Raw genomic sequence first — 27,342 nt, forward strand, 5'->3', positions numbered from 1 at the left:
TTTTTTGGGGGGGGTGGAGCAAGATGAAGTAGGAAAAAATAGCCTTATTGCTTTGCCTAGGGGGCCACAGAGGGCTAATGTCCTTAAAACTGTGTGTCCCTGACATGTCAGTTTGGTTCCCATTTTACAGATGAGGAAATTGAGGTTGAGAGAGATTAAAGAGCTTACCACTGTCCTCACGGCAGGGCTGAATCTCACTGCCTTCTAATCCAGTGCTGCTCTCATGATACCAGGTTGCTTCTCAGGGTGGTTGGTAAGGATGGTGAGGAGGTCCATAGCGGGCTAGTGAAGTCACCAACTCACTTGAGAATGGAAGATGACAGGGCTTAGTTGTTAGCAGCCTGTGATGGGGAATCAGAACAAATGAAGTTAAAGGTAGATTTAAACTATACAGTGGCTTCCCTGGTGGGTCAATGGTAAAGAATCTGCCTGCAAAGCAGGAGATGTGGGTTTGATAATCCCTGGGTCAGGGAGATCCCCTGGAGAAGGAAATGGCACCCGCACTCCAGAATTCTGGCCTAGGAGCCAGGCCTGGGTTGCAAAAGAGTCAGACATGACTTAGTGACTAAACAACAACAAAAACTATACAGGGGTGCCCCACCAATACCTTCTCTGTGGGTCTCAGGGAGGAAATAGCCTTTTCACTCTGTGCAGTGGTCTTTTTCCCTTTCAAAAGACTGCAAAAATTCCAAATATTTCACAATGTAATGAATTAGACCAGGTGAGCCAAGTAAAGCCTAGGAAAAAGTCTTCCTCTTTGACCTCCTTTGACTGCTGTTTGTGTGTGCAAGGTACCAGACAGAGCTGGGCTTGCGGCAGCTGGTGGAGTCAGACATCAATGGCCTGCGTAGGATCCTGGATGAACTGACCCTGTGCAAGTCCGACCTGGAGGCCCAGGTGGAGTCTCTGAAGGAGGAGCTGATCTGCCTCAAGCAGAACCATGAGCAGGTAAGAGAGTCCCAGCCCCTGACATTCCTATACTGAGAGTCCTGTAACTGCCCTGAGCAGGGTAATATAGGTCTTTAGGTCTTTGCTAGACATCCTAGAGCTGAGAACATTTTGCTGGATGCTCAAAACACCCTTGGTGGGTTGTTGGGGAAGCTTACTTCTTTTACCTAAAAGGGTGTGGTCATCTAATCTATTTCCATTTGGGGCTAGAGCTTTAAAATACTTTCTACTGCTTGATGAGATTGGCTGTCTTCTGAATAGATTGTCTTCCCATTAATGACTTAGACTGAAAGGAGATAGCAAACTTCTTTATGTGTCACCTAGAAAGAACCCAAGCTAGAATAAATGGATGGAAGGATGGATGGATAGATAGGAAAATAGAAGAAATGAAGGCACTGAAATAGTGGTTGATTCAGACCTCATGGTTGAATGTAACACTAGGATATCAGAAACATGTCTCAAACATTAGATGTTTAGATGAAGAGGAAAAAACCCCTCATGGACAGGGTGTGATGATAAGACATGAAGTAAATGGGACCAGTTAAGCCCAGTTTCTCTCTATTTAAGTAGCATTTAAGTGGCAACAATTATAAACCAGTTATCATGCCAGGTTTATCACTGAGCAAAGGAAAAGTAAAAAAGAAATGGTAGAATCTTGGAGTGGCAAGAAACATTAGCAATCAAGCAGCCTCATGATACAGATGTGGAGACTCTCAGACAGGAGGCCTGACTCACAGGAAATAACTTCATCGAGTTTTATATCAATATGTGTCCTAAATTCTAATGCAACCTTTCCACCACAAGAGAATTCATATATAGATTTCTTTCTATGAGTTCATTCTTTCCCCTTCCTCCACCAGGAAGTCAACACCCTGCGGAGCCAGCTGGGAGACCGCCTCAACGTGGAGGTGGACGCCGCCCCCACTGTGGACCTCAACCGTGTGCTCAACGAGACCAGGGCTCAGTACGAGGCCTTGGTGGAGACCAACCGCAGGGACGTGGAGGAATGGTACATCAGGCAGGTGAGCATCTCGGCACGTGGTCTCTCAGGACCCTCAGCCCCTTGGGGCCCTTCAGGTGGGGTCTGATTCTCTCTTCTGCCCTTTGGTGTTTCAGACTGAGGAGCTGAACAAGCAGGTGGTGTCCAGCTCAGAGCAGCTGCAGTCCTACCAGGCAGAGATCATCGAGCTGAGACGCACGGTCAACGCCCTGGAGGTGGAGCTTCAGGCCCAGCACAACCTGGTGGGTATTGATGAGACTCCTGGTGAGGAGGTGAGGTTGGGGAGTCAGGGGCACTGGGATGCCCTCTGGACCATCCTCTCCTGAACTCTTGGAGCTGGTGACTTGTTTGGAAGCGATGGAGAAGCCCCTGAAGGAGCAGCTCTGTGACTTTCCTCCCCTTCCCTCTGACAGAGAGACTCCCTGGAGAACACCCTGACGGAGACGGAGGCCCGCTACAGCTCCCAGCTGGCCCAGGTGCAGGGCCTGATCGGCAACGTGGAGTCACAGCTGGCGGAGATCAGGAGTGACCTGGAGCGGCAGAACCAGGAGTACCAGGTGCTGCTGGATGTGCGGGCCCGGCTGGAGTGTGAGATCAACACGTACCGTGGGCTGCTGGACAGCGAGGACTGCAAGTGAGTACTGAGCAGGTGGTACCCCTGGCATGGTACATTCACAGTCCTACCAAAAGTCAAAACAGGGGCTTCCTGGGTCAAGTTTCTGATGCCAATATATCTGCAAAGACTAGAGTTTAATACTGCAGCAGTGGGAAGTGAAGGGTGTTTGCTGCTGTCACGACCAGGCCTAAAGGTATTGTCTGCTCCAAAAGATACTCCTGAGCCTGACTGTTTCCACCACTGGTGAGCTTTTGGAGGCTGATGGGTAAATAAAGCTTTGTACCTTCAGCAAAAGGGAAAACAAACCTGTAACCACCATCACATGTACTTGAATAATGCTTTTGGATTTAATCCCCAGTTTCACACCTATTGTTTCATGGATCCTGGCTGGGATTCCCCTGAGACAGGCAGAGTGGGGATCTGAGGATCTGGGGATCAGGGCAACCACCTTATGGATGAGCATTTGAGTATCAAAAAGGGGAGGTTACTCAAACACTTCTAGGGTCCAGCACTTTTCGCCTGTGTATTTTCATGAACATGATCTGTGCGGTAGATATTATCAATCTATCTCACAGGTGAGGAGGGATGAAGGGCTTTCCCCACAACTTCAGGCTTATCGATCTGGTTCCATCTCAAGGCTTATTTAGGAGTGATCCGAATAAGACTTGGCTTCCTAAGAAGTCAGAGAATGGCTTCTATTTGTCCCCTGTCTCCTTGGGTTGAACTCCCTCCTTTATTTTTGTTATTATCCATCTTATGCTGATGAGCTAATGGTTCTGTGTCCCAGGCTGCCCTGCAACCCCTGCGCCACGACCAATGCATCATCAGTCGGGTCCTGTGTCACCAATCCCTGCACCCCCTGCGGCCCACGCTCCCGCTTTGGGCCCTGCAACACCTTTGGGTGCTAGACAGCCAGGGCCAGCAGGAGGACTGTGAAGACAGAGGACCCTTGATGGACCAGCCCTGCTCTCTGACAGCCATCAGCCATTGGATAGTACCCCAGTCACCACCATAATTCACAGTTTGGAAAGAGAATGTCCAGGCCCACCTGATCCTCTTAATTCAAGGCCAGTTTCTTGTGACCTGATGGTCTGACAGGTTTGGGCTGGGGAGTTGTCACATGAGGAGTTTTGTGGTTCTCTCTGCTGCTTTGATCTGTCTTGCAGTTCCCCAAATCCCCTTGTTAACCTCCTAATAAACTTTCCTCTTGCAGAGCAGTGATGATTCTCATTTGTATTCATTCCTTTTAAAGTGTTCACTCTATGTGTTCATGCTTCATATAAAAGCCACTTGAAAGTGAAGGAGGACTTGTCGTTTAATCCTCTCCTTAAAGTTCTTTATTACCATTTGTTAACATTCACTAAACACAATGTGTCCCAGTAGAGACTCAGGCCAGCAGGGAACCAGTGGGACCACTAAGGCAAGAAGTCTCATCTGAATATGATAAACATGTTAGTTATGGGATCTTACTCAGTAAAGTCCAATGGCTAACATTTCTCAAACATTCCACCTTTCCTTTTCCAAAGGCCTACAAAAGGACAGGCACTAACATTTATTAAATGCCAACCAAGCACTAGAAACTGCATGACTAATTTTTTTCTCTTATGGTTATAGTAAGTAGCAATGTTAGGATCAAACCCAGAGCTTATTCTCTGAATATCAGTTACATGTGAGGTGTGACTATGAGAGGGTAAAACTGATTTTGAATAAACATCCTTCATGATTTTTACCTGGGAAGGGAGGTTGCTATTAGTACCCCAAACACATCTGCAGAAGCTCTCCTTCAGCAAATACGGAAGAACTCATAACAGTAAAAAAGGGTGATCTCTGTTTCTCTTCTCTCTTGAAATTTTTTATCCACTGGATGGATGAATGGATAAAGATAAATATACATAATGGAAGGAAAACAAAGAAGAAAATCCTGACATTGAGACAACATGGATGAACTTGGAGGGCATTATGTCAGGTGAAATAAGCCAGACATAGAAAGACAAATACTGCATGATCCTGCATATATGTGAAATCTGAGTCACATTCATAAAAGCGGAGTAGAATGGTGATTTCCAGGGGCTGAAGGATGGGAGAAATGGGAAGATATTGGCTAAAGGGTACAAAATTTCAGTTATGTAGGAGGAATAAGTTCTGGTGATCTAATGTACAACATTATGATGATAGTTAATAATACTGTGTTGTGTAGCTGAAATTGACTTCTGTTTGTTTCCAAGACAAGCCATTCAAATTCACAGTAATCCAAGTCTATGCCCCAACCACTAATGTCAAAGAAGCTGAAGTTGAACGGTTCTATGATGACCTATAAGACCTTTTAGAACTAACACCAAAAAAAAAAAAAAGATGTCCTTTCATCATAGGGGGCTGGAATGCAAAAGTACGAATTCAAGAGATACCTGGAGTAACAGGCAAGTTTGGCTTTGGAGTACAAAATGAAGCAGGGCAAAGGCTAACAAAGTTTCACCAAGAGAATACACTAGTCAGAGCAAACACACTCTTCCAACAACACAAGAGAAGATTCCACATGTGGACATCACCAGATGGTCAATAACAAAGTCAGATTGACTACATTCTTTGCAGCCAAAGATAGAGCAGCTCTGTACAGTCAGCAAAAAAATGACCAGGAGCTGACTGTGGTTCAAATTATGAACTCCTTATTGCTAAATTCACACTTAAATTGAGGAAAGTAGGGAAAACAACTAGACCATTCAGGTATGACCTAAATTAAATCCCTTATGATTATACAATTGAAGTGACAAATAGATTCAAGGGATAGATCTGATAGACAGAGTGCTTGAAGAACTATGCACAGAGGTTCATGACATTGTACAGGAAGCAGAGATCAAGACTATCCCCAAGAAAAAGAAATGCAAAAGGCAAAATGGTTGTCTGGGGAGGCCTTACAAATAGCTGAGAAAAGAAGAGAAACTAAAGGCAAAAGAGAAAAGGAAAAATATATCCATCTCTACCTAAATGCAGAGTTCCAAAGGATAGCAAGGAGAGATAAGAAAGCCTTCCTCAGTGATCAATGCAAAGAAATAGAGGAAAACAACAGAGTGGGAAAGACTAGAGATCTCTTCAAGAAAATTAGAGATATCAAGGGAACATTTCATGCAAAGATGGGCACAATAAAGGACAGAAATGGTATGGACTTAACAGAAGCAGAAGATATTAAAAAGGGGTGGCAAGAATACACAGAAGAACTATACAAAAAAGATAGGAATGACCTAGATGTGTGTGGTCACTCACCTAGAGTCAGACATTCTGGAATGCCAAGCCAAGTGGGCCTTATGAAGCATCACTATGAAAAAAGCTAGTGGAGGTGATGGAATTCCAGTTGAGCTATTTCAAATCCTAAAAATGATTCTGTAAGGTGCTGCACTCAGTATGCCAGCAAATTTGGAAAACTCAGCAGTGGCCACAGAACTGGACAAGGTCAGTTTTCATACCAATCCCAAAGAAAGGCCATGCCAAAAGAATGCTCAAATTACCACACAATTGCACTCATCTCACATGCTAGCAAAGTAATGCTCAAAATACTCCAAGCCAGGCTTCAATAGTACATAATCCAAGAACTTCTAGACATTCAAACTGGCTTTAGAAAAGGCAGAGGAACCAGAGATCAAATTGCCAACATCTGTTGGATCATAGAAAAAGCAAGAGAATTCCAGAAAAACATCTACTTCTGCTATATTGACTATGCTAAAGCCTTTGACTGCGTGGATCACAACAAACTGGAAAATTCTTTAAGAGATGGGAATACGAGACCACCTGACCTGCCTCTTGAGAAACCTTTATTCAGGTCAAGAAGCAACATTTAGGACTGGACATGGAACAACAGACTGGTTCCAAATTGGGAAAGGAGTACGTCAAGGTTGGATATTGTCAACATGCTTATTTAACTTATATGCAGAGTATATCATGTGAAATGCTGGGCTGGATGAAGCACAAGCTGGAATCAAGATTGCTGGGAGAAATATCAATAGCTTCAGATATGCAGATGACACCACCCTTATGGCAGACAGAGAGGAAGGAACTAAAGAGCCTCCTGATGAAAGTGAAAGAGGAGAGTAAAAAAGCTGTCTTAAAACTCAGCATTCAAAAAACAAAGATCATGGCATCTGGTCCCATCACTTCATGTCAAATAGATGGTGAAACAATGGAAACAGTGACAGACTTTGTTTTTGGGGGCTCCAAAATCACTGCAGATGGTGACTGCGGCCATGAAATTGAAAGACATTTGCTCCTTGGAAGAAAAGCTGTGAGAAACCTAGACAGTGTATTAAAAAGCAGAAACATTGCTTTGTGACAAAAGTCTGTCTAGTCAAAGTTATGGTTTTTCCAGTAGTCATGTATGCATGTAAGAGTTGGACCATAAAGAAGGCTGAGCACTGAAGAATTGATGTTTTTGAACTGTGGTGTTGGAGAAGACTCTTGAGAGTCCCTTGGACAGCAAGAAGATGAAACCACTCAATCCTAAAGGAAATCAGTTCTGAATACTCATTGGAAGGACTGACACTGAAGCTGAAGCTCCAATACTTTGGCCACCTGATGCAAGGAGCCAACTCACTGGAAAAGACCCTGATGCTGGAAAGATTGAAGGCAGGAGGAGAAGAGGACAACAGAGGATGAGATGGTTGGATGGCATCACCGACTCAATGAAGATGAGTTTGAACAAACTCCTGGAGTTAGTGAAGGACGGGGAAGGCTGGCATGCTGCAGTCCACGGGGTCGCAGAGTCAGATCCAACTGAGCAACTGAACTGAACTTATACTTGAAGTTCTCTAAGAGGATATATCTTAAATATTCTTAAAACAGACATAGTCACATATAAAAGGGAACCATGTAGAGGTTGATAGATAAGTTATTTAGCCTGATCGTAATATTCTTTTCACAATATATGCACAAAAGTAACAGCATTTAGTTATATATCCAGCAATACCTTAACAGCCCTCTGGGTGATTCTATTACATTCAAATTTCAAGAATGTTAACAAATTTAGCAAATATTGGCAATACATACGAGTATCATGGTATCCTGTTATTTTAAAATCCTGTTTTCTTATTCATAGAGAAAATAAGCATTTGAAATATTTTTTATTAGTCATTTGAGTTTCTTATCTGTAGGTTCAATTTAATTCCACTTGAAGTAATAGCACTTAAAATGTACCTACAACAGTGCCTGGAACTGTCTGAGGTGTCAGGACAAAAGTGAATGAAACTAAGACCAGATCTCAAGGTGGGGAGAGTTCCTTTCAACTGAGAGGAGATGGGCAGTAAAGAATCAAATAAACCTCATCAAGAAAAAAAGGGGTAAGAATCAAATCAACAAAATTAGAAATGAAAATGGAGAAATCACAACAGACAACACAGAAATACAAAAGATCATAAGAGACTACTATCAGCAACTATATGCCAATAAAATGGGCAACTTGGAAGAAATGGACAAATTCTTAGAAAAATATAACTTTCCAAAACGGAACCAGGAAATAGAAAATCTGAACAGACCCATAACAAGCACGGAAATAGAAAATGTAATAGGAAATCTTCCAGCAAACAAAAGCCCAGGACCAGACAGCTTCACAGCTGAATTCTACCAAAAATTTAGAGAAGAACTAACACATATCCTACTCAAACTCATCCAGAAAATTGCATAGGAAGGTAAACTTCCAAACTCATTCTATGAGGTCACCATCACTCTAATATCAGAGTGATATTTGATGCCACAAAAAAGGAAAACTACAGGCCAATATCACTGATGAACATAGATGCAAAAATCCTTAACAAAATTCTAGCAAACAGAATACAACAACATATTAAAAAGATCATACGTCATGACCAAGTGGGCTTTATCCCAGGGATGCAAGGATTCTTTAATATCTGCAAATCAATCAATGTGATACACCACATTAACAAATTGAAAGATAAAAACCATATGATTATCTCAATAGATGCAGAGAAAGCCTTTGACAAAATTCAACATCCATGTATGATAAAACCCTCCAGAAAGCAGGCATAGAAGGAACATATACCAACATAATAAAAGCCATATATGATAAACCCACAGCAAACATTATCCTCAGTGGTGAAAAATTGAAAGCATTTCCCCTAAAGTCAGGAACAAGACAAGGGTGCCCATTCTCACCACTACTATTCAACATAGTTTTGGAAGTTTTAGCCACAGCAACCAGAGAAGAAAAAGAAATAAAAGTAATCCAGATTGGAAAAGAAGAAGTATTTTTTCAAACAGTCATCTCACCGTTTGCAGATGACATGATCCTCTACATAGAAAACCCTAAAGACTCCACCAGAAAATTACTAGAGCTAATCAATGAATATAGTAAAGTTGCAGGATATAAAATTAACACACAGAAATCCCCTGCATTCCTATACACTAACAATGTGGAAACAGAAAGTAGGGAAACAATTCCATTCACCATTGCAATGAAAAGAATAAAATACTTAGGAATAAATCTACCTAAAGAAACAAAAGACCTATATATAGAAAACTATAAAACCCTGATGAAAGAAATCAAAGATGACACAAATAGATGGAGAAATATACCATGTTCATAGATCAGAAGAATCAATATAGTGAAAATGAGTATACTACCCAAAGCAATCTATAGATTCAATGCAATCCCTATCAAGCTACCAACAGTATTTTTCAGAGACCTAGAACAAATAATTTCACAATTTGTGTGGAAATACAAAAAACCTCGAATAGCCAAAGCAATCTTGAGAAAGAAGAATGGAACTGGAGGAATCAACCTGCCTGACTTCAGACTATACTACAAAGCTACAGTCATCAAGACAGTATTGTACTGGCACAAAGACAGAAATATAGATCAATGGAACAAAATAGAAAGCCCAGAGATAAATCCACGCACCTACGGACACCTTATCTTTGACAAAGGAGGCAAGAATATACAATAGAGAAAAGACAATCTCTTTAACAAGTGGTGCCAGGAAAACTGGTCAACCACTTGTAAAAGAATAAAACTAGAACACTTTCTAACACCATACACAAAAATAAACTCAAAATAGATTAAAGATCTAAATGTAAGACCAGAAACTACAAAACTCCCAGAGGAAAACATAGGCAAAACACTCTCTGACATAAATCACAGCAGGATCCTCTGTAACTAAAAGCAAAAATAAACAAATGCGACCTAATTAAACTTAAAAGCTTTTGCACAATGAAGGAAACTATAAGCAAGGTGAAAAGACAGCCTTCAGAATGGGAGAAAATAATAGCAAATGAAGCAACTGACAAAGAATTGACCTCAAAAATATACAAGCAACTCCTGCAGCTCAATTCCAGAAAAATAAACGAAAAAAAATTTAAAAATGGGCCAAAGAACTAAACAGACATTTCTCCAAAGAAGACACACTGATGGCTAAAAAACACATGAAAAGATGCTCAACGTCACTCATTATCAGAGAAATGCAAATCAAAACCACAATGAGGTACCATCTCATGCTGGTCAGAATGGCTGCTATCAAAAAGTCTACAAACAATAAATGCTGGAGAGGTTGTGAAAAAAAGGGAACCGTCTTACACTGTTGGTGGGAATGCAAACTAGTACAGCCACTATGGAGAACAGTGTGGAGATTCCTTAAAAAACTGGAAATAGAACTGCCATACGACCCAGCAATCCCACTGCTGGGCATACACACTGAGGAAACCAGAATTGAAAGAGACACGTGTACCCCAATATTCATTGCATCACTGTTTACAATAGCCAGGACATCGAAGCAACCTAGGTGTCCATCAGCAGATGAATGGATAAGGAAGTTATGGTATATATACACAATGGAATATTACTCAGCCATTAAAAAGAATACATTTGAATCAGTTCTAATGAGGTGGATGAAACTGGAGTCTATTATACAGAGTGAAGTAAGTCAGAAAGAAAAACACCAATACAGTATACTAACACATATATATGGAATTTAGAAAGATGGTAACGATGACCTTATATGCGAGACAGCAAAAGAAACACAAATGTAAATAACAGTTTTTTGGACTCGTGGGAGAAGGTGAGGGTGGGATGATTTGAGAGAATAGCATTGAAACATGTATATTATCATATGTGAAACAGATCGCCAGTCCAGGTTCAATGCATGATACAGGGTGCTCAGGGCTGGTGCACTGGGATGACCCTGAGGGATGGGATGGGGAGGGAGGTGGGAGGGGGGTTCTGGATGGGGAACACATGTACACCCATGGCTGATTTATGTCAGTGTATGGCAAAAACCACTACAATATTGTAAAGTAATTAGCCTCCAATTAAAATAAATTAATTAAAAAAGAGAATCAAATAAGCATAACTGTTTCAAGTGGTAAGTGCTATGAAGAACAATAAAACTAGTGCTATGGACCAAATGTTTTTGTGCCCCAAACTCACATGTTGAGATCCTAATCTCCAATGTGACAGTATCAGGAGGTGGAGCCTTAGGCAGCTGATCAGATACAGGGGTGACGCCTCATGAAAGTTAACCAGGAAGGCTTAATGTTGAATTCACATTTGATCTGCTCTGTGACTTTAACCCTTATCTTGTCACTTTTGTTATTATGTGCTCAGTCTCTTCAGTTGTGTCAGACCCTTTGTGACCCCATGGACTATAGCCCTCCAGGCTCCTCTGTCCGTGGGATTTCCCAGGCAAGAATACTGGAGTGGGTTGCCATTTCCTCCTTCAGGGGATCTTCTCAACCCAGGGATCAAACCTGTGTCTCCTGTACTGTAGGTGGATTCTTTACCGCTGAGCCACCAGGGAGGCCCACTGCAGCATTTACTGTTGAATAAAATTCACATGTAAGTGGATCCATGAAGTTCAAAGCCCTGTTTTTCAAGGGTCCACTGTATATATATAATTATTATACTATAAAGTTCACCTATATAAAGTATCTAATTCAATAATTTTTATATTTTATAACATTTCATCACCCATTAGTAGCTCTTCCCCATTTTCCCTACCCCCAGGCCTAGGCAATCATCATTGTTTCTATGGATTTGCCTATTTTAGATATTTGTTGTGAGTGGAATCACACAGTACGTGGTGTTTTGTGACTGACTGCCTTTATATAGCATCACGTTTAAATTTAGAGCCCAGGAAGAGATAGCCCAGTTTTTTCTTTTTCTTTCTTTTTTAAAAAAAGTCTTCCTGTGGTAATGAGCATCTTTTAAAGATTTCTAGGTCACCTTTTCACTAAGGGTGCAGTCTTTTGAGAGATGTTTCTTCATTGGTCTGAGTCCTGACTCTCTCATAAAGACCAAAGGACTTGACCCTGGTCTCTCATTTCTCGAATTTGATTTATTCTTTTTCAATCTAGGCTCTTTCACAGATTCTCTGTGTAAGCTTGAGCAAGTCATTTCCCTCTTTGGGTCAATGTTTTCTCATTTGTAAAACAATGAGTTGAATGAGATGACCACTTGGGCTGTTGGTAGCTCCAACATTCTAAGATTCTAAGCTTCCTCTGACTTAGACATTGTTTCCATAAAAGAATTTCCATCACCATCTATACGTGTGGGGGAAATCTGTTCTAAGAAAGTGGTTCATTTTCTTAGAATGGGCTTGCAGTACTTGGCAGTACATTTCCCTAAGGGTGATGCCTCTTTGCATTCTCTTGACATGAAGCTCAGATCTTGACATGACTTCCCTTGATGAAGCTCACATCAGTCAGTTCATGAGCTACAGGTTGTATGATCCCATAGCAAGCTTGTTTTCCCTTCATCACTTTTTAATAACTCACCTTTGGAATTGACAAAGTCAGCAGTAATCACAAAGGTGTGAATGCCAATCATGACAGAGACTTTATTTCCAGAATAACAAGCTTGAGTGCGATTTACTGATCGTTTTGGACTAGGATCTTTACTTGTGTCCTTTAAGAACTTTTTATTTCTTTAGAGGACTTGTAAGAATTTCCTTTTGGGTTTTTTTTTTTCCTTTTGGGGTTTTTAATGTAAATTTTATTTCTTTTTCTTGTGAGGAAGTAATTAATATATACATTTTCAGAAAAATTTGGAGAGGACAAAAGTATAGAGAAGGAAAAGAAAAGCATTCATAATCTTACCATTTAAAAGCATCCAGTGTCATCACTGTAGTGTGGTTCTATTTATCTCTCAATTATCATTGTTAAAGTCATATTTTAAAGTTTGTTATGATGATATTTATTTGTGGTAAGTGTAAAGCTCTTGAGTAGGGTCACCATCATTTGAACAGTTGTGATTCTGAGTTCTTCCAAGTGACAGGATATACTTGTAGCTGAATTGCTCCAAACTGTTAGGATATAATAGTGTCATTGATGTAGAAATAATAGTTGGAATCAGGGAGACAACAAGGAACTTCAGTATTGCTGAATTCTACTTACTTCCACACTCATCCTTCATTCTTCTTCAACAGAGTCTATCTATGGATAACAAGATTTTGTTCGTTTTTATTTTTTCTCACTGACTTTGATTTCTGCCCTGAGGTAATGGCAGATCAGATTGTTGTGAAATTATTCAACATTTCTGCAGCATGGTTATTGGGGCTGGAAATACAGTGAGGATCAGCAGATTTGAGTTCTAACTATATTACCCTAAACAAGCCATTTCTCCATTCTGAACCTCAGTTTCTCCGTTTGAAAATGAGAGGATTGGGTGAAATGAGCATTAAGGTCCCTGACATTACTTGCTCCAAGTTTCCCCCTCTTTTCACTATTTTGGCATTTGGGATCTACCTTAGGAAGTGGAAGGGAAGAAGGGAAGAGCCAAGTGCAAAGCAGTCTTTGATCAGCAGCTGTAGCAGAGATTCTTGGACTCTGCTGCAAGCATCCTTCTCCAAGTTCTGTTCTGTCCCTGGCTTGGATGACAATAAGGAGCCTCTTCTCTTCCTGGGCAATGTATATAGGCACACAACTGAATTCTTTCCTCATTGCCTCCCTTTAGGATATCAAATAAGTCTCATCTTATGCTTAGTGGCAAAATAGAAGTAGATGAAATAGAAGTAAAGTTATACACATGGGCAGTTCCAAGTGCTTATGCTTCCTGGGTAATTAGTCCCAAATCACTATTATGAATCATCAAATCCAAACAAGCTTGACATCTTTAAACTGCTTAACACACATTCTAATTATTGTAAAAACTCTATATTGGTAAGACTAAAGCTTTATAATCAGGCATACAAAGTGATTGTGGCAGCACTTTTCTAAATAATGAACATCTCAACTCTGGGTATTTAAGTGTCAGTTTACCAAGGCTCATTTTGGGTGTTAAACAACTTGGGTGCCATATTAGAGATGTCCTGGGGACATAATCAAGTCTCTGTCCATGGTTTCATCTTAGGAGGTCTCTTTACTGCCCTTGACAATTTTGACCTTCACCTTCATGTTGAAGCTCTCTCCTCCCTGACCTTCTGTGAGCAGGTCTGCTCTCCCAGCCTGATCTCTGGTTGGGAAATTCCCCCAAATTTGGTCCTCAGCCCCTTGTTGCTTTTTTCTTCATATACTCTCCTTTGGCTCTCTCTCCAACTCTCACATCTGTACTAGGTTCGTATCTGCCCTTTTCATCCCCAACTCATCTCATGAATTCTAGTCTAGCAACTCCAAGGACTTGTTGAAGATTTCCTGTATGAAAATATACAATGCTAATCAAAATTGCATACAATGCTTATCAGAAATAAACTACATCACTCCTCTTCTTAGAACCTTCAATGGCTCCCCATTTCCTTCCTTTGTCCTTTCCCCTTCATTTCTTCCTCCTTCCCTTCTTCCTTCCCTCCCTCCCCTTCCTTCTTTCTGTCATTGAAGTTAGTTTACCCAAAATATTGTGTTAGTTTCAGGTGTACAATATAGTGATCTGACAATCAAATACATTTCAAAATGATCTCCACAGGTCCGGTGACCATCATACAAAATCACTGCAGTATTCTTGACTCTATTCCACCATTACATCCTGTAACTTATTCAGTTTATAACTGGAAATATGTATCTCTTAATTACCTTCACCCATTTTACCCAACCTCCAAACCCCTCCCCTCTAGCAACCACCAGTTTGCTCTTTGTATCTGTGACTCTGTTTCTGTTGTTGGTTCATTATTTTGTTTGTTTGCTTGTTTTTTTAGATTCCGATTATAAGTGGGATGGTAAAGTATTTGTTGTATTCTTTCTGACTTATTTCACTGAGCATGATAGCCTCTAGGTCTACCCAGTTGTTGCAAATGGAACATTTTCCTTTTTTTTTTTTTTTTTATGGCTGAATAGTATCTTTCACACCTTCTTATCCACTCATCTATTGATGGGACATTTAAGTTTCTTCTGTATCTTGGATATTGTAATCAATGCTGCAGTGAACATAGGGGTGCATCTATCTTTTTGAATTAGTGTTTTTGTTTTCTTTGGGTAAATACCTAGAAGTGGAATTTCTGGATATTTTGGTAGTTCTATTTTAAATTTTGAGTGATTGCTATTCTGTTTTCAACAGTGGCTGCACCAATTTACATTCCCAACAACAGCATATGAGTATTCCCTTTTATCCACATTCTCACTGATACTTATCTGTTGTCTTTCTGATGGTAGTCATCCTGAGAGTGGTGAGGTGATATCTCATGGTAGTTTCTAAAAAAATTAATTTATTTGTTTATTTTAGTTTTGGCACTGCTGGGTCTTTATTGCTGCACAGGCTTTTCTCTAGTTGCAGCGAGAGAGGGCTACTCTCTAGATGTGGTGTTTGGGCTTCTCATTGAGGTGGGTTCTCTTGTTTCAGAATACAGGTTCTAGGGCTTTACACTGTGGTGCACCGGCTTAGTTGCTCCAAGGCATGTGGGATCTTCCCAGATCAGGGATCAAACCCGTGTCCCCTGCATTGGCAGGCAGATTCTTTACCACTGAGGCACCAGGGAAGCCCTCTCGTTATAGTTTTGATTTACATTTCTCTAATAATTATCAATGTAAAGCATTTTTTCATATGCCTGTTGGCCATCTGTATGTTTTTGGAGAAACTTGTATTTAGGTCTTATGCCCATTTTTTGATTGGGTTGTTTGTTTTCTCATATTGGGTTGTATGAGCAGTTTATATATTTTGGAAATTAAGCCCTCATCAGTTGCATCATTTGAAAATACTTTCTTCCTGTCCATAGGTTGTCTTTTCATTTTGTTTATGGTTTCTTTTTCTGTGTAGATATTATATTTAATTATTGATTACATTTTGAGTTTATTTTTGGATATGGTGTAATAAAATGTTCCAGTTTCATTCTTTTGCATGTAGCTCCCTAGTTTTTCCAGCACCATGTATTAAAGAGGCTCTCTTTTCCTCACTGAAAATTTTTGCCTCATTTGTCAAAGATTGATGATATAAGTGTGAGCTTATTTCTGGGATTTCTCTTCTGTCCCATTGATCTATATTTCTGTTTGTGTGTGAGTACAATACTGTTTTAATTTCTCTAACTATGTAGTAAATTTTGAAGTCAAAAGGCATGATACTTTAGACTTTTTCTTTCTCAAGACGTCTTTGATTCTCAGGGTCTTTTGTAGCTCTATACAAATGTTAAGGTTATTTGTTCTAGTTCTGTGAAAAATTCTGTTGGTATTTTGATAGGGATTGCATTGAATCTGCATATCTTTGGGTAATACGAACATCTTTATAAAATTAATTCTCCTGGTCCATGAACACAGTATATCTTTCTCTTTATTTGTATATCTTCAATTTCTTTCATCAAAGTCTTACACAGGTCTTTCACCTCTTTGATAGATTTATTCCTAGATATTTTATTATTTTTGATACAATTATAAATGGAGTTGTTTTCTTAATTTCTCTTTCTGATAGATCATTTTTCATGTATAGAAACACTACAGATTTATATGTGTTAATTTGTATTTTGCAACTTCACTGTATTCATTTATTCTATTTTTTGGTGGCATCTATAGGGTTTTCTGTGTGCTGTGTACTAAGTCGCTTCAGTTGTGTACAACTCTTTGCGACCCCATGGACTGTAGCCCACCAGGCTCCTCTGTCCATGGGATTCTCCAGGCAAGAATATTGGAGTGGGTTGCCATTTCTTCCTCCAGGGGAATCCTCCCAATCCAGGGATTGAACTCCCTTTCTTATGTCTCCTGTATTGGCAGGCAGGTTCATTACCACAACACCACCCGGGAAGCCCGTACAGTTTTCTATATATAGTATAAAGTCATATACAAATTATGAAAGCTTTCTTTGTTCCTTTCCCATTTAGATTTCTTTTCTTTTTGTCTTATCTAATTGCTATGACTAAGACTTCCAATAATATGCTGAATAAAAGTGGCACAAAAGGCATCCTTGTCTTATTTCTGATCTTAGAAGAAATGTTCTTAGCTTTTCACCACTGAGTATGAGGTTAACAGTGGGTTTATCATATATGGGCTTTATTAAGTAGAAGTATGTTCCCCTCTATGCCCACTTTGTTGAGATTTTGTATCATGAATAGATGTTGAATTTTGTCAAAAGCCATTTCTGCATCTATTGAGATGATACATGCTTTTTATTTTTCCTTTAGTTAATGTGGTATAACATATTGATTGATCTGGAGATACTGAACCATCTCTGAATCCCTGGGATAAACCCCACTTAATAATGGTGTGGATCCTTTTAATATATTGTTAAATTTAGTCTGCTAATATTTTGTTAAGAATTTTTACATCTGTGATCATCAACGATATTTACCTGTAACTTAATTTTTTGTAGTGCCTTTGTCTGATTTTGGGATCAGGGTAATTCTGGCCTAGTAGAAAGAATTGAGAAGCATTCCTTCCTCTTCAATATTTCATAATATTTTGAGAAGCAAGTACCAAATTTCTTTAAATGTTTGGTAGGATTGACCTATGAAGCCAACTGGCCCTGGACTTTTGTTTGTTGGGAGGGGTTTTTTTTTTTTTTTTTGCTTTTTTCTGATTCAACTTCGTTACTTGTAATCGGTCTGTTCAGATTTTCCATTTCTTCAATCTGAGAAGTTTTATGTTTCTAGAAATTTATCCATTTCTTCTTGGCCATTTAATTTGTTGGTGTTTAAAAAAAAAAAAAATTTTAGTAAACTCATGATAATTTGTATTTCTGTGGTGTTAGTTGTAACTTCTCTTTCATTTCTGGGTTTTTGGGGCCTTCTCCTTTTCCTTGATGTGTTTAGTTAAAGTTTTATAGATTTTTAAAAAATATTAAAAAAAACTGCTTTTAATTTCATTAATCTTTTCAATTTTTTTTTTTTTAGTTTCTATACCACTTATTTTCATTCTGATCTTTATTATTTTCTTCCTTCTAGTAACTCTGGACTTTATTCTTTTTCTAGTCCCTTTATGTAGAAGGTTATGTTGTTTATTTGAGATTTTTCCTATTTCCTGAGGTAGGGCTATATTGCAATACACTTCCCTCTTGGAACTGTTTGCTGTGTCCCATAAATTTTGGATTGTTGTGTTTCATTTTCACTTGTCATAGAGTACTTTTGGATTTCCTCTTTTACTTCTTCAGTAATACTTTGATTGTTGAGTAGCATGTTGTTTAGACTCCACATATCTATTTTTTTCAGTGTTCTTATAACTGATTTGTAGTCTCATATCATTATGGTCAGAAAAGATGCTTGACGTGATTTCCATTTTCTTTAATTTATTGAGACTGGTTTTGTGGCCTAACATATAATCTATTTTGGAAAATGCTCCATGTTGATGTGAAAAGAATATGAATCTGATGTTTTGGGGTGGCCTGTATACATCTATCAAGTCTGTATAATCTAATATATCATTCAATGCCAATATTTCCTTATTAATATTTTGTTTAGGTGATCTATCTATTATATAAGTGGGGTAGTGAAGTGTCCTACTATTATTGTATTGTCGTCTATTTCTCTGTTTATGTCTGTTAGTATTTGCTTTATGTATTTAGGTGTTGCTAAGTTGGGAGCAGGTATTATATCTTCTTGCTGGATTCATCTCATTATTATTATATAATGTCCTTTGTCTCTTGTTACAGTCTTCATTTTAAAGTCTATTTTGTCTGATGTAAGTATTGCTACCCCAGCTTTCTTTTTATTTCCATTTGTGCAGAATACCTTTTCCCATCCCCTCTGTGTGTGTCTTTATATCAGAAGTGGATCTCTTGTAGACAGCAAGATTGTTTTTTTAAAAAAACCCATTCAGCTACATGTAAAATAATTGCTTGATTATTGGTTGTCCTGGATCTTTGTTGCTGCAGGCAGGCTTTCTTTAGATGCAGTGAACTGGTACTACTCTCTAGTCGTGGTGCTCAGGTGCTCAGGCTTCTCATTGCAGTGGATTCTCTTGCGGAGCATAGGCTCTAGAGTACAGGCTCATTAGTTGTTGTGCATGGGCTTAGTTGCTGTGTGGCATGTAGGGTCTTTCCAGATCAGGGATTGAACACTTGTCCCTTGCATTGGCAGGCAGATTTTTAACCACTGGACCATTAGAGAAGTCCCCCATTGAGCCAAGGAGTGATCAGTTCCTTTAGCATTGATCAGCTAGTCAACCCTAAAGGAAATCAGTCCTGAATTTTCATTGGAAGGACTGATGCTGCAGTTGAAGCTCAAATACTTTGGCCACCTGATGTGAAGAGCTAACTCATTGGAAAAGACTCTGATGCCAGGGAAGATTGAAGTCAACAGGAGAAGGGGGTGGCAGAGGATGAGATGGTTGAATAGCATCACCAATTCAATGGACATTAATTTGAGCAAAATTTGGGAGATAGTAGAGGATAGAAGAGCCTGGCATGCTGCAGTCCATGAGATTGCAGAGTTGGCTACAACTTCACAACTGAATGACAACTGCTTTTGTGGACTGAAATACATGGAGAGATAAGCATATAAGTCATGCAGTGTTATGCTCAAAGTGAAATGAAAGCTAAGAGAAGAGGCAGAGATAACTTAGGAAAAGAGGTAGTTCATTTATTTAAGCAGCATGATATGATGGAAAGAATAGAGATCTGTGTTGGAATCCTGGCTTCACAATATATTAATCCCTGTCCTGTATGTCTCCATTTGCCCATCTGTACAATGGGGATATAATCAGGTACCTTGAAGGGTCATGGTGAGATGTGAATAACAGCATGATTGTGAAGAGTGTCTAGTACCACTTTGGGCTAGTACAGGTATTCAACAAGTATGAGCTCCTTCTGACCACAGCCCTGGTCCTATCTTCTGTTTCTCACAGTGCCCTGTATGAACTTTGACCCTGGTGACCATCTGCTATTTTATTGATTGACATGATTATGGATATGGTTCCTGATATGCCTATCATATCAGGAAACAAAACCACTAGGAACTATTTTAATGGTCTGAGAGGATCTTCCTTGGTGGCTCAGATGGTAAAGAATCCAACTGCAGTGCAGGAGACCTGGATTCGATCCCTAGGTTGGGAAGATCCCCTGGAGGAGGGCATGGCAACCCACTCCAGTATTCTTGCTTGGAGAATCCCCATGGCCAGGGGAGCCTGGTGGGCTACAGTCCATGGGGTCACAAAGTCGGACACAACTGAGTGACTAAGCAAAGCACAGCACAGCACAGAAAGAATCTATTCCTCTTTCTAAAACCATGAATTTGGAATTTGACTTAGCGAATGATAAATGGGTAAGGGTTGTTTGTCCATCTCAGCAAGAAGAGCCAGAGACTTGCCACAGAGTCAGGGCTGTCAAGCCAGAAAGAGCAGAAGCAATAGTGTCCCTGGACAGACCACACCCCAGTAATGAAGGTCAGGGCTTTCATGAGTCCAGCCCTTTGAAGCCACACCATGAAGCTCTTATTTCACTGATGCCCAGCATGGAAGAGGAGTTCTGACTTAGCAAGAAGCCCAAGTAAAGTCTTTTATGAGTTGAGGGACTCTTCTGAGGAAACATAGCAAACCAAGGGGAGGGGCTTTTGACAACCAAATGAGTAAGAAAAGAAGGGTTGTCTTCCACATCCACACCCTCTGCAGAGGGGGTATAAATGCTCCCAGGAGGAAGGAGACTCACAACTCTGGCTTGGTGAACTTGGACTCTTGTGTTCAGTCGGGCACCTCGCTCCCTCCAGCACCATGTCTTACAGCTGCTGCCTACCCAACCTGAGCTTCCGCTCCAGCTGCTCCTCCAGGCCCTGCGTGCCCCCCAGCTGCTGTGGCACCACCCTGCCCGGGGCCTGCAACATCCCCGCCAACGTGGGCAGCTGCAACTGGTTCTGCGAGGGCTCCTTCAATGGCAGCGAGAAGGAGACCATGCAGTTCCTGAACGACCGTCTGGCCAGCTACCTGGAGAAGGTGCGGCAGCTGGAGCGGGAGAACGCGGAGCTGGAGAGCCGCATCCTGGAGCGGAGCCAGCAGCAGGAGCCCCTCTTGTGCCCCAACTACCAATCCTACTTCCGGACCATCGAGGAGCTCCAGCAGAAGGTGAGGGGCTGGGCACTCCATTGCCTCCAGCAGGAAGTTGTAGGGAGGGAATCCGAGATATGGTTAAGGAACAATATAAGCTATTCGATTGCCATTTTGCTTTTTCATTTTGTTTTCCTGAGGGTCCGTTTTAGGACCAGGACTGTTAGATCTGAGTATTTGCATAGTGTTAGCCTTTGTGGAGGTAGCAGCACTTTGCATAAATAAGCTGTAATTAAAAGCTGCCTCTGAATGCTTCCATGTATTTGCCGACTCTGGAATTATTACCCTGAGGTGTGAGAAAAGACAGCCCAAGAAGGAAGCTGAGAAAGCGAGACTTTTCGTAAGAACTGGGCCAATTTCTTTCTCCCTTATCTGGGCTTTTGGCTGCTCTAACCACTTGTTGATGTCCTCTTCTGGGTACTTAATTATCCTGACTCCATCATCTTGATCTAGAAGCCTCTGGGCTTCTCCTGGTGCCCAGTGCCCAGTGAGGGCATAGAATAGTTGATTAGAACTTGAAAAAGTGTAAGCTCCCTAGGAGGACCCAGCTATCCAGGATGGCTGGGCGCACATGGCTCTGTCTCTGACTCAAGCCCCTCCAATTGCTAGCCGACATATTTATCTTCTCCATTGAAATGAAAGTTTCTGAGGGCAGGATTTAGTGCTTACTCACTTTTCTATCTTTAGCTCCTGCAACCATGCCAGACATAGAGTAGGTTTTTAAAGAGAAACAATGTTAGTTATTATTATTATCAGCTTCTCAATATTTCTTATTAGGAAAGAAAAGGAAAAACTGTGTATGTACTGATACTTTCCTGGCATATGTCTGCATTCTTCCTCCCTCAAGTTTGAGCTCTCTAATATTGAGCAAGTATTGCACATGGGCAGTAATCTTAATATAAGATCCACTGTGATTTCTCATTCTATTTCTTCCATGTAAGTGAATTAGTAGGGATGCTGTTAACTAAAGATAACCAAGCTCATTCTAGAATGTTTTGGGTCTTCTAGATCCTGTGCAGCAAGTCTGAGAATGCCAGGTTGGTGGTACAGATTGACAATGCCAAGCTGGCCTCAGATGACTTCAGGACCAAGTGAGTGGGCAAGGGGGCTGTTGTCTTGCCTCTTTGCTGTCCTTCCTCTTAGCCTGTCTTCTATAACAACAAACATTGACAAAGTTTTGCTAACCAGAACTCGGAAACCCTTCTCCAGAGTCAGACTCCTTGCCTGCTTTTCTTTTCAGAGGACATCTTTGAATCCCATCCAGTGTAGAAGTCATGGTCCCCTGATGCTCCACTAAACACAGAATCCAATTAGGAGACTGGAGGAAGTGTATTAATTTTGGAAATCTCATGGTTTATGGGTTTTTATCACATTAAATCCACTGTCTCTTCATTTATTAGAAAATACTTGTTGGTGTTCAGTCACTCAGTTATGTCCAGCTTTTTGTGACCCCAGGGACTGTAGCACGCCAGGCCTCCCTGTCCATCACCATCTCCTGGAGTTTACCCAAGTTCATGTCCATTGCATTGGTGATGCCATCCAGCCATCAGTCCTTCCAATGAATACTGGAGCTTCAGCTTCAGCATCAGTCCTTTCAATGAGTCAGTTCAGTTGCTCAGTTATGTCTGACTCTTTGTGATCTCATGGACTGCAGCACACCATGCTTCCCTTTCTATCACTAACTCCCAGAGCTTGTTCAAACTCATGTCTATTGAGGTGGTGATGCCATCCAGTCATCTCATCCTCTGACACCCTCTTCTCCTTCTGCCCTCAATCTTTCCTAGCATTAGGGACTTTTCCAATGAGTTGGCTGTTTGCATCAGGTGACCTAAATACTGGAGCTTCAGCTTCAGCATCAGTTCTTCCAATGAGTATTCAGGGTTGATTTCCTTTGGGATTGACTGGTTTGATCTCCTTGCTGTCCAAGGGACTCTCAGGAGTCTTCTCCAGCACCACAGTTCAAAGGCATCGATTCTTACCAGTGCCTTTTCCTCCAGGCTCTTTGGCTCCATGTTGAAAACTTGAGTCAACGAGATGGCTGTAAAAACCACAAGCCCCAACTCCCAGATGTCTGACAAATCAAACCAAACTAGAGTCAAGGCCAGGCCTGACCCTGATTCTCTGCATCACAGGTACGAGACAGAGGTGTCCTTGAGGCAGCTGGTGGAGGCAGACCTGAATGGCCTGCGTAGGATCCTGGATGAGCTGACCCTGTGCAAGTCTGACCTGGAGGCCCAGGTGGAGTCCCTGAAGGAGGAGCTGATCTGCCTCAAGCAGAACCATGAGCAGGTGAAGCTCCCTAACAGGACCAAACTTGCTGAGGCCTGTTTCCAACCACAGTGGGGTGCGGGAGAGGCTCAACTAGCTGAGGAATCTGTTTTCCAAACAAAAAGGGATTTGTAGAGAATGAGTCATCTGATAGGAAGCAAGGGTTTTTCTGCTGGTGGCGAGAATGAGGGTGAAGGAAGTTGGCAAGCTCAGTAATAAGGAAAGGTCAACAGCCAGGCAGCACCCACAGCCTCTTCCATTCCCACGGTGGAGCACATGCGGCCACAGAAATCTTTTACCCCAATTCTTCAATTAGTCACTGGGGACACCAGCAAGACCACCCTGCAGAGAGGGCTGAGCTGGAAACACAACCCCACTCTACTCATTCAGAGCTCCTTCTGTTATTCGCGGAAAAGCACTCACATCATTGCTTCATTAGTTGCATGATAAAGAAGACAGATATTTTGTGCAAATTTTAAAATCCAGAACAATGTAAATGGTGATAGTTAATATTAATTGAGTGCTTGTTGTGTGCCAAACACTGTGCTAAGTGCTTTAGAACTCCAGAGACAGTTCTCATCTTACAGATGAAGCACTTGAGGTTTCTAAAAGCTTCTAGTCTAGAAAGTGGTAGGCATGAAATCCAATTCATTAGCCTTGAAATGAGCAGATAACTATTTCCTTTATCAAAAGCTAAACTGGTGAAATCAAGAAATGACCAGTTAGGTCTATTCTCTCCCAGGATGGCAGATTATGAAGTACGCATTCTTTGCTTCCTCTTTAGCTGGGTTGTATCTTTTTTTTTTTTTTTTTAACTCACAGCTAAGATTCAAACCATAGGCTATATGGTATACTGGCAAGAACACTAGACTGGGTGTTTGGGCTTTTAAAATTATGGTCTAGTGCATCTCAACTCAGTCCAAACCACTGCACCTCCAAGTAAGAAGTGGTATACTGAGTACAAGGGTGGAAAGAGGCCATGGACTTGAAAGCACTCTGTAAAGTAGAAGACACAGGTTACTCACTGAATATAGAACCCAGTTAATGAGAGGATCAGAGGGAATGGGGCTTCTGAAAGCTTAAGAATAATCACCAATGGAATTGCACTCTCCCAGAAGAGAGAATCAGGATCTTCTGAGATACTTTGAATTGTCCCCTTCCTCCACCAGGAAGTCAACACCCTGCGGAGCCAGCTGGGAGACCGCCTCAACGTGGAGGTGGACGCCGCCCCCACTGTGGACCTCAACCGCGTGCTCAACGAGACCAGGGCTCAGTACGAGGCCTTGGTGGAGACCAACCGCAGGGACGTGGAGGAATGGTACATCAGGCAGGTGAGCATCTCGGCACGTGGTCTCTCAGGACCCTCAGCCCCTTGGGGCCCTTCAGGTGGGGTCTGATTCTCTCTTCTGCCCTTTGGTGTTTCAGACTGAGGAGCTGAACAAGCAGGTGGTGTCCAGCTCAGAGCAGCTGCAGTCCTACCAGGCAGAGATCATCGAGCTGAGACGCACGGTCAACGCCCTGGAGGTGGAGCTTCAGGCCCAGCACAACCTGGTGGGTATTGATGAGACTCCTGGTGAGGAGGTGAGGTTGGGGAGTCAGGGGCACTGGGATGCCCTCCGGACCATCCTCTCCTGAACTCTTGGAGCTTGTGACTTGTTTGGAAGCGATGGAGAAGCCCCTGAAGGAGCAGCTCTGTGACTTTCCTCCCCTTCCCTCTGACAGAGAGACTCCCTGGAGAACACCCTGACGGAGACGGAGGCCCGCTACAGCTCCCAGCTGGCCCAGGTGCAGGGCCTGATCGGCAACGTGGAGTCACAGCTGGCGGAGATCAGGAGTGACCTGGAGCGGCAGAACCAGGAGTACCAGGTGCTGCTGGATGTGCGGGCCCGGCTGGAGTGTGAGATCAACACGTACCGGGGGCTGCTGGACAGTGAGGACTGCAAGTGAGTAGGAGGCTAGTAATGGTCTCCTTGGGGGCTCGTGAGGTGGCTATGAGGATGAAAGATCTTCTTGATGGAAATTAACTTATAGTTTCAAGCTTTTGACTGGAGGCACTCAGGACGTAGCAATACAATACTCTTATACAAAGTGTGTTTCGTATCTTTCTAACTCTTCATTTCACTTTCCTGTAACATGCTGTAATGGTGTTCTGCCTCCAGGCTCCCCTGCAACCCATGTGCCACAACCAACGCTTGTGAAAGGCCCTGCATCTCCAATCCTTGTGTCTCACGTGCTCGGTGTGGACCTTGCAACACCTTTGTGCACTAGAGGCCTCAGTGCCAGCAGGAGGTCAAGGGCTCCAAAGTCACATCTCAGTTCCACTTCTGGGAGCAGCCTTCAACCAGCATCAGCTTCCACTGAATTCCCAGCTAGATCCTTTAACACAAGAGGCTGCAAAGTCCACCAATGGCTCAGTCTGTCTTCTGAGTCCCACGAAGAAATCTACAGCCGGATCAAGTAATGTCTATGCTTACAATGATATATTTGCTTAATGTGTTATGCTCTAGCAAATACTTATCTGTGATTTTAAATAATTACATTAAGTATGATTGAGCTGGTAGGCAAGCTGTGAAACTGAACATAATTGGAAGAAATCTTCCTTGTCACTCTTTTGGTCTTTGGAGAAGTGATAAATATCCCTTGTTAATCTCTTAATAAATTCTTATTCTGGCACAAAAATAGTAATTGTCCTTTTCATTCATTCATTTCAAAATTGGGTGTCTTCTGTAGATAAAACAGAATCAGTGTTCTTCCCATCAGATGAAGGAGTCATCACCCCAATAGATGGTCTGTTGTTCAGTCACTAAGTTGTGTCTGACTCTTTGTGACCCCATGGACTGCAGAATGCCAGGCTTCCCTGTCCTTCACTATCTCTTGGAGTTTGTTCAAACTCATGCCCATTGAGTCCGTGATGCCATCCAACCATCTCATCCTTTGTCATCCCCTTCTCCTGCCTTCAATTTTTCCCAGCATCAAGGTCTTTTCCAATGAGTCAGCTCTTCACATCAGGTGACCAAAGTACTGGGGCTTCAGCTTCAGCATAAGTCCTTCCAATGAATATTCAGGGTTAGTTTCCTTTAGGATTGACTGGTTTCATCTCCTTACTGTCCAAACTACCCTCAAAGATATCTCCCTCTGCCATGGATTTTGTGTTTTGGAGGAAGATGATAGGAAAGGGATGACAAATCCACCAGAGAGTATCTGCAAGCATTTTCTGTCAAGTTCTTCAAAGGGAATCTGAGAGAACCACAGGAAGGGAATATCAGCATCATGTACCACTCTGCCCTCAGGGAGCAGAGTCCTGTAGGACGGAGAACAGATGTTTCTAATCTACTCCAAGATTTGAGAATCAGCCCTTTTCAGCAGAGAGGATCACTGTCTGAAATATCGGCAGAGGACCACATGCACAAAACAATTCTTTAGAGTTTGGTAGAGAAGAATCAGTAGAAAATATTTAAAAAATCAACTTCCAAAATGATTAACATGGATACAAGATAGGTCTCAAATCCACATAGAAAGTCACATCATCATTATTAATAAATGTTGCTTGTTTAGAATAAGAAGAGAAATAAATGGGTCTGGAACTCTCTAGTTCTAGTTAAAAAACTCTCTAGTTTTTTAAATTGTCTTTCAGCAGCAACAAAGAGGCAGGAAGAGAAAAAGAGAGCTCTCTCACAGGTAAGGTCCTTCCATTCAACTCTGGGCACTCCAGGCTTACGATCAATTTCTTTCTTCCATGGGGGCCTCAGCCCACCATCACCAAGGTCGTCAGTTCCTAGACACAGTGCTGTCATAGCCCAGAAGCAAGAGTACCAGAACCTGGGAACTGCCTCCCAACCCCTCTCTTCCCTCCACGTGAAACATGCAACACAAGGCTGGGACGAGTCTTACTCACCAGATGACAGCGTCAGATGTTGTTTACTTCCTTAAATTTCAGCCTGTTCCTTTGAGAGAGCACCTGGGGCTGGTGTCTCATGCTATGATGATCCCTGTACTTGGAGGCATGGCATACATACACATAATAAAAGAAAAAAAAGTCACCAGAGAAGGCCCGTACATGTAACAATCCTTAGTATTATTGCCATTGACCCTTTTAACCTTGAATACTAATTCTTGGGCTCTGAGTCTAATTTTAAGATTG

The 27,342-nt window shown here is 41.6% G+C and overlaps 2 protein-coding genes across 2 annotated transcripts in view; both read left to right on the top strand.

Annotated features, from left to right (window-relative positions):
• LOC104990472 (keratin, type I microfibrillar 48 kDa, component 8C-1-like) overlaps positions 1–3,472 on the top strand; it is a 6,227-nt gene extending 2,755 nt beyond the window's left edge. The window contains exons 3-7 of the mRNA XM_010842554.1: positions 792–948; positions 1,809–1,970; positions 2,065–2,190; positions 2,362–2,582; positions 3,352–3,472. Of these exons, the coding sequence (XP_010840856.1) occupies positions 792–948; positions 1,809–1,970; positions 2,065–2,190; positions 2,362–2,582; positions 3,352–3,472 (787 nt within the window). The remainder of the gene's footprint in view (positions 1–791; positions 949–1,808; positions 1,971–2,064; positions 2,191–2,361; positions 2,583–3,351) is intronic.
• Positions 3,473–20,560: 17,088 nt separating this feature from the next.
• LOC104990473 (keratin, type I microfibrillar, 47.6 kDa) lies at positions 20,561–25,880 on the top strand. Its single transcript, XM_010842556.1, has 7 exons — positions 20,561–20,951; positions 21,942–22,024; positions 23,066–23,222; positions 24,371–24,532; positions 24,627–24,752; positions 24,924–25,144; positions 25,361–25,880. Exons 1-7 carry the CDS (start codon positions 20,604–20,606, stop codon positions 25,467–25,469), a joined length of 1,206 nt encoding a protein of 401 aa, XP_010840858.1. The 5' UTR covers positions 20,561–20,603; the 3' UTR covers positions 25,470–25,880.
• Positions 25,881–27,342: the final 1,462 nt, after the last annotated feature.

The sequence above is a fragment of the Bison bison genome, unplaced genomic scaffold (assembly GCF_000754665.1).
Source record: "Bison bison bison isolate TAMUID 2011002044 unplaced genomic scaffold, Bison_UMD1.0 scf7180017864180, whole genome shotgun sequence".
Taxonomy (NCBI): domain Eukaryota; kingdom Metazoa; phylum Chordata; class Mammalia; order Artiodactyla; family Bovidae; genus Bison; species Bison bison.

Coding starts and splice junctions, on each gene's coding strand:
- LOC104990473 (XM_010842556.1), top strand. CDS start 20,604: ATGTCTTACAGCTGCTGCCTACCCAACCTGAGCTTCCGCTCCAGCTGC. Junction 22,025..23,065: donor TCAGATGACTTCAGGACCAA/GTGAGTGGGCAA, acceptor TCTGCATCACAG/GTACGAGACAGAGGTGTCCT. Junction 25,145..25,360: donor CTGGACAGTGAGGACTGCAA/GTGAGTAGGAGG, acceptor TTCTGCCTCCAG/GCTCCCCTGCAACCCATGTG.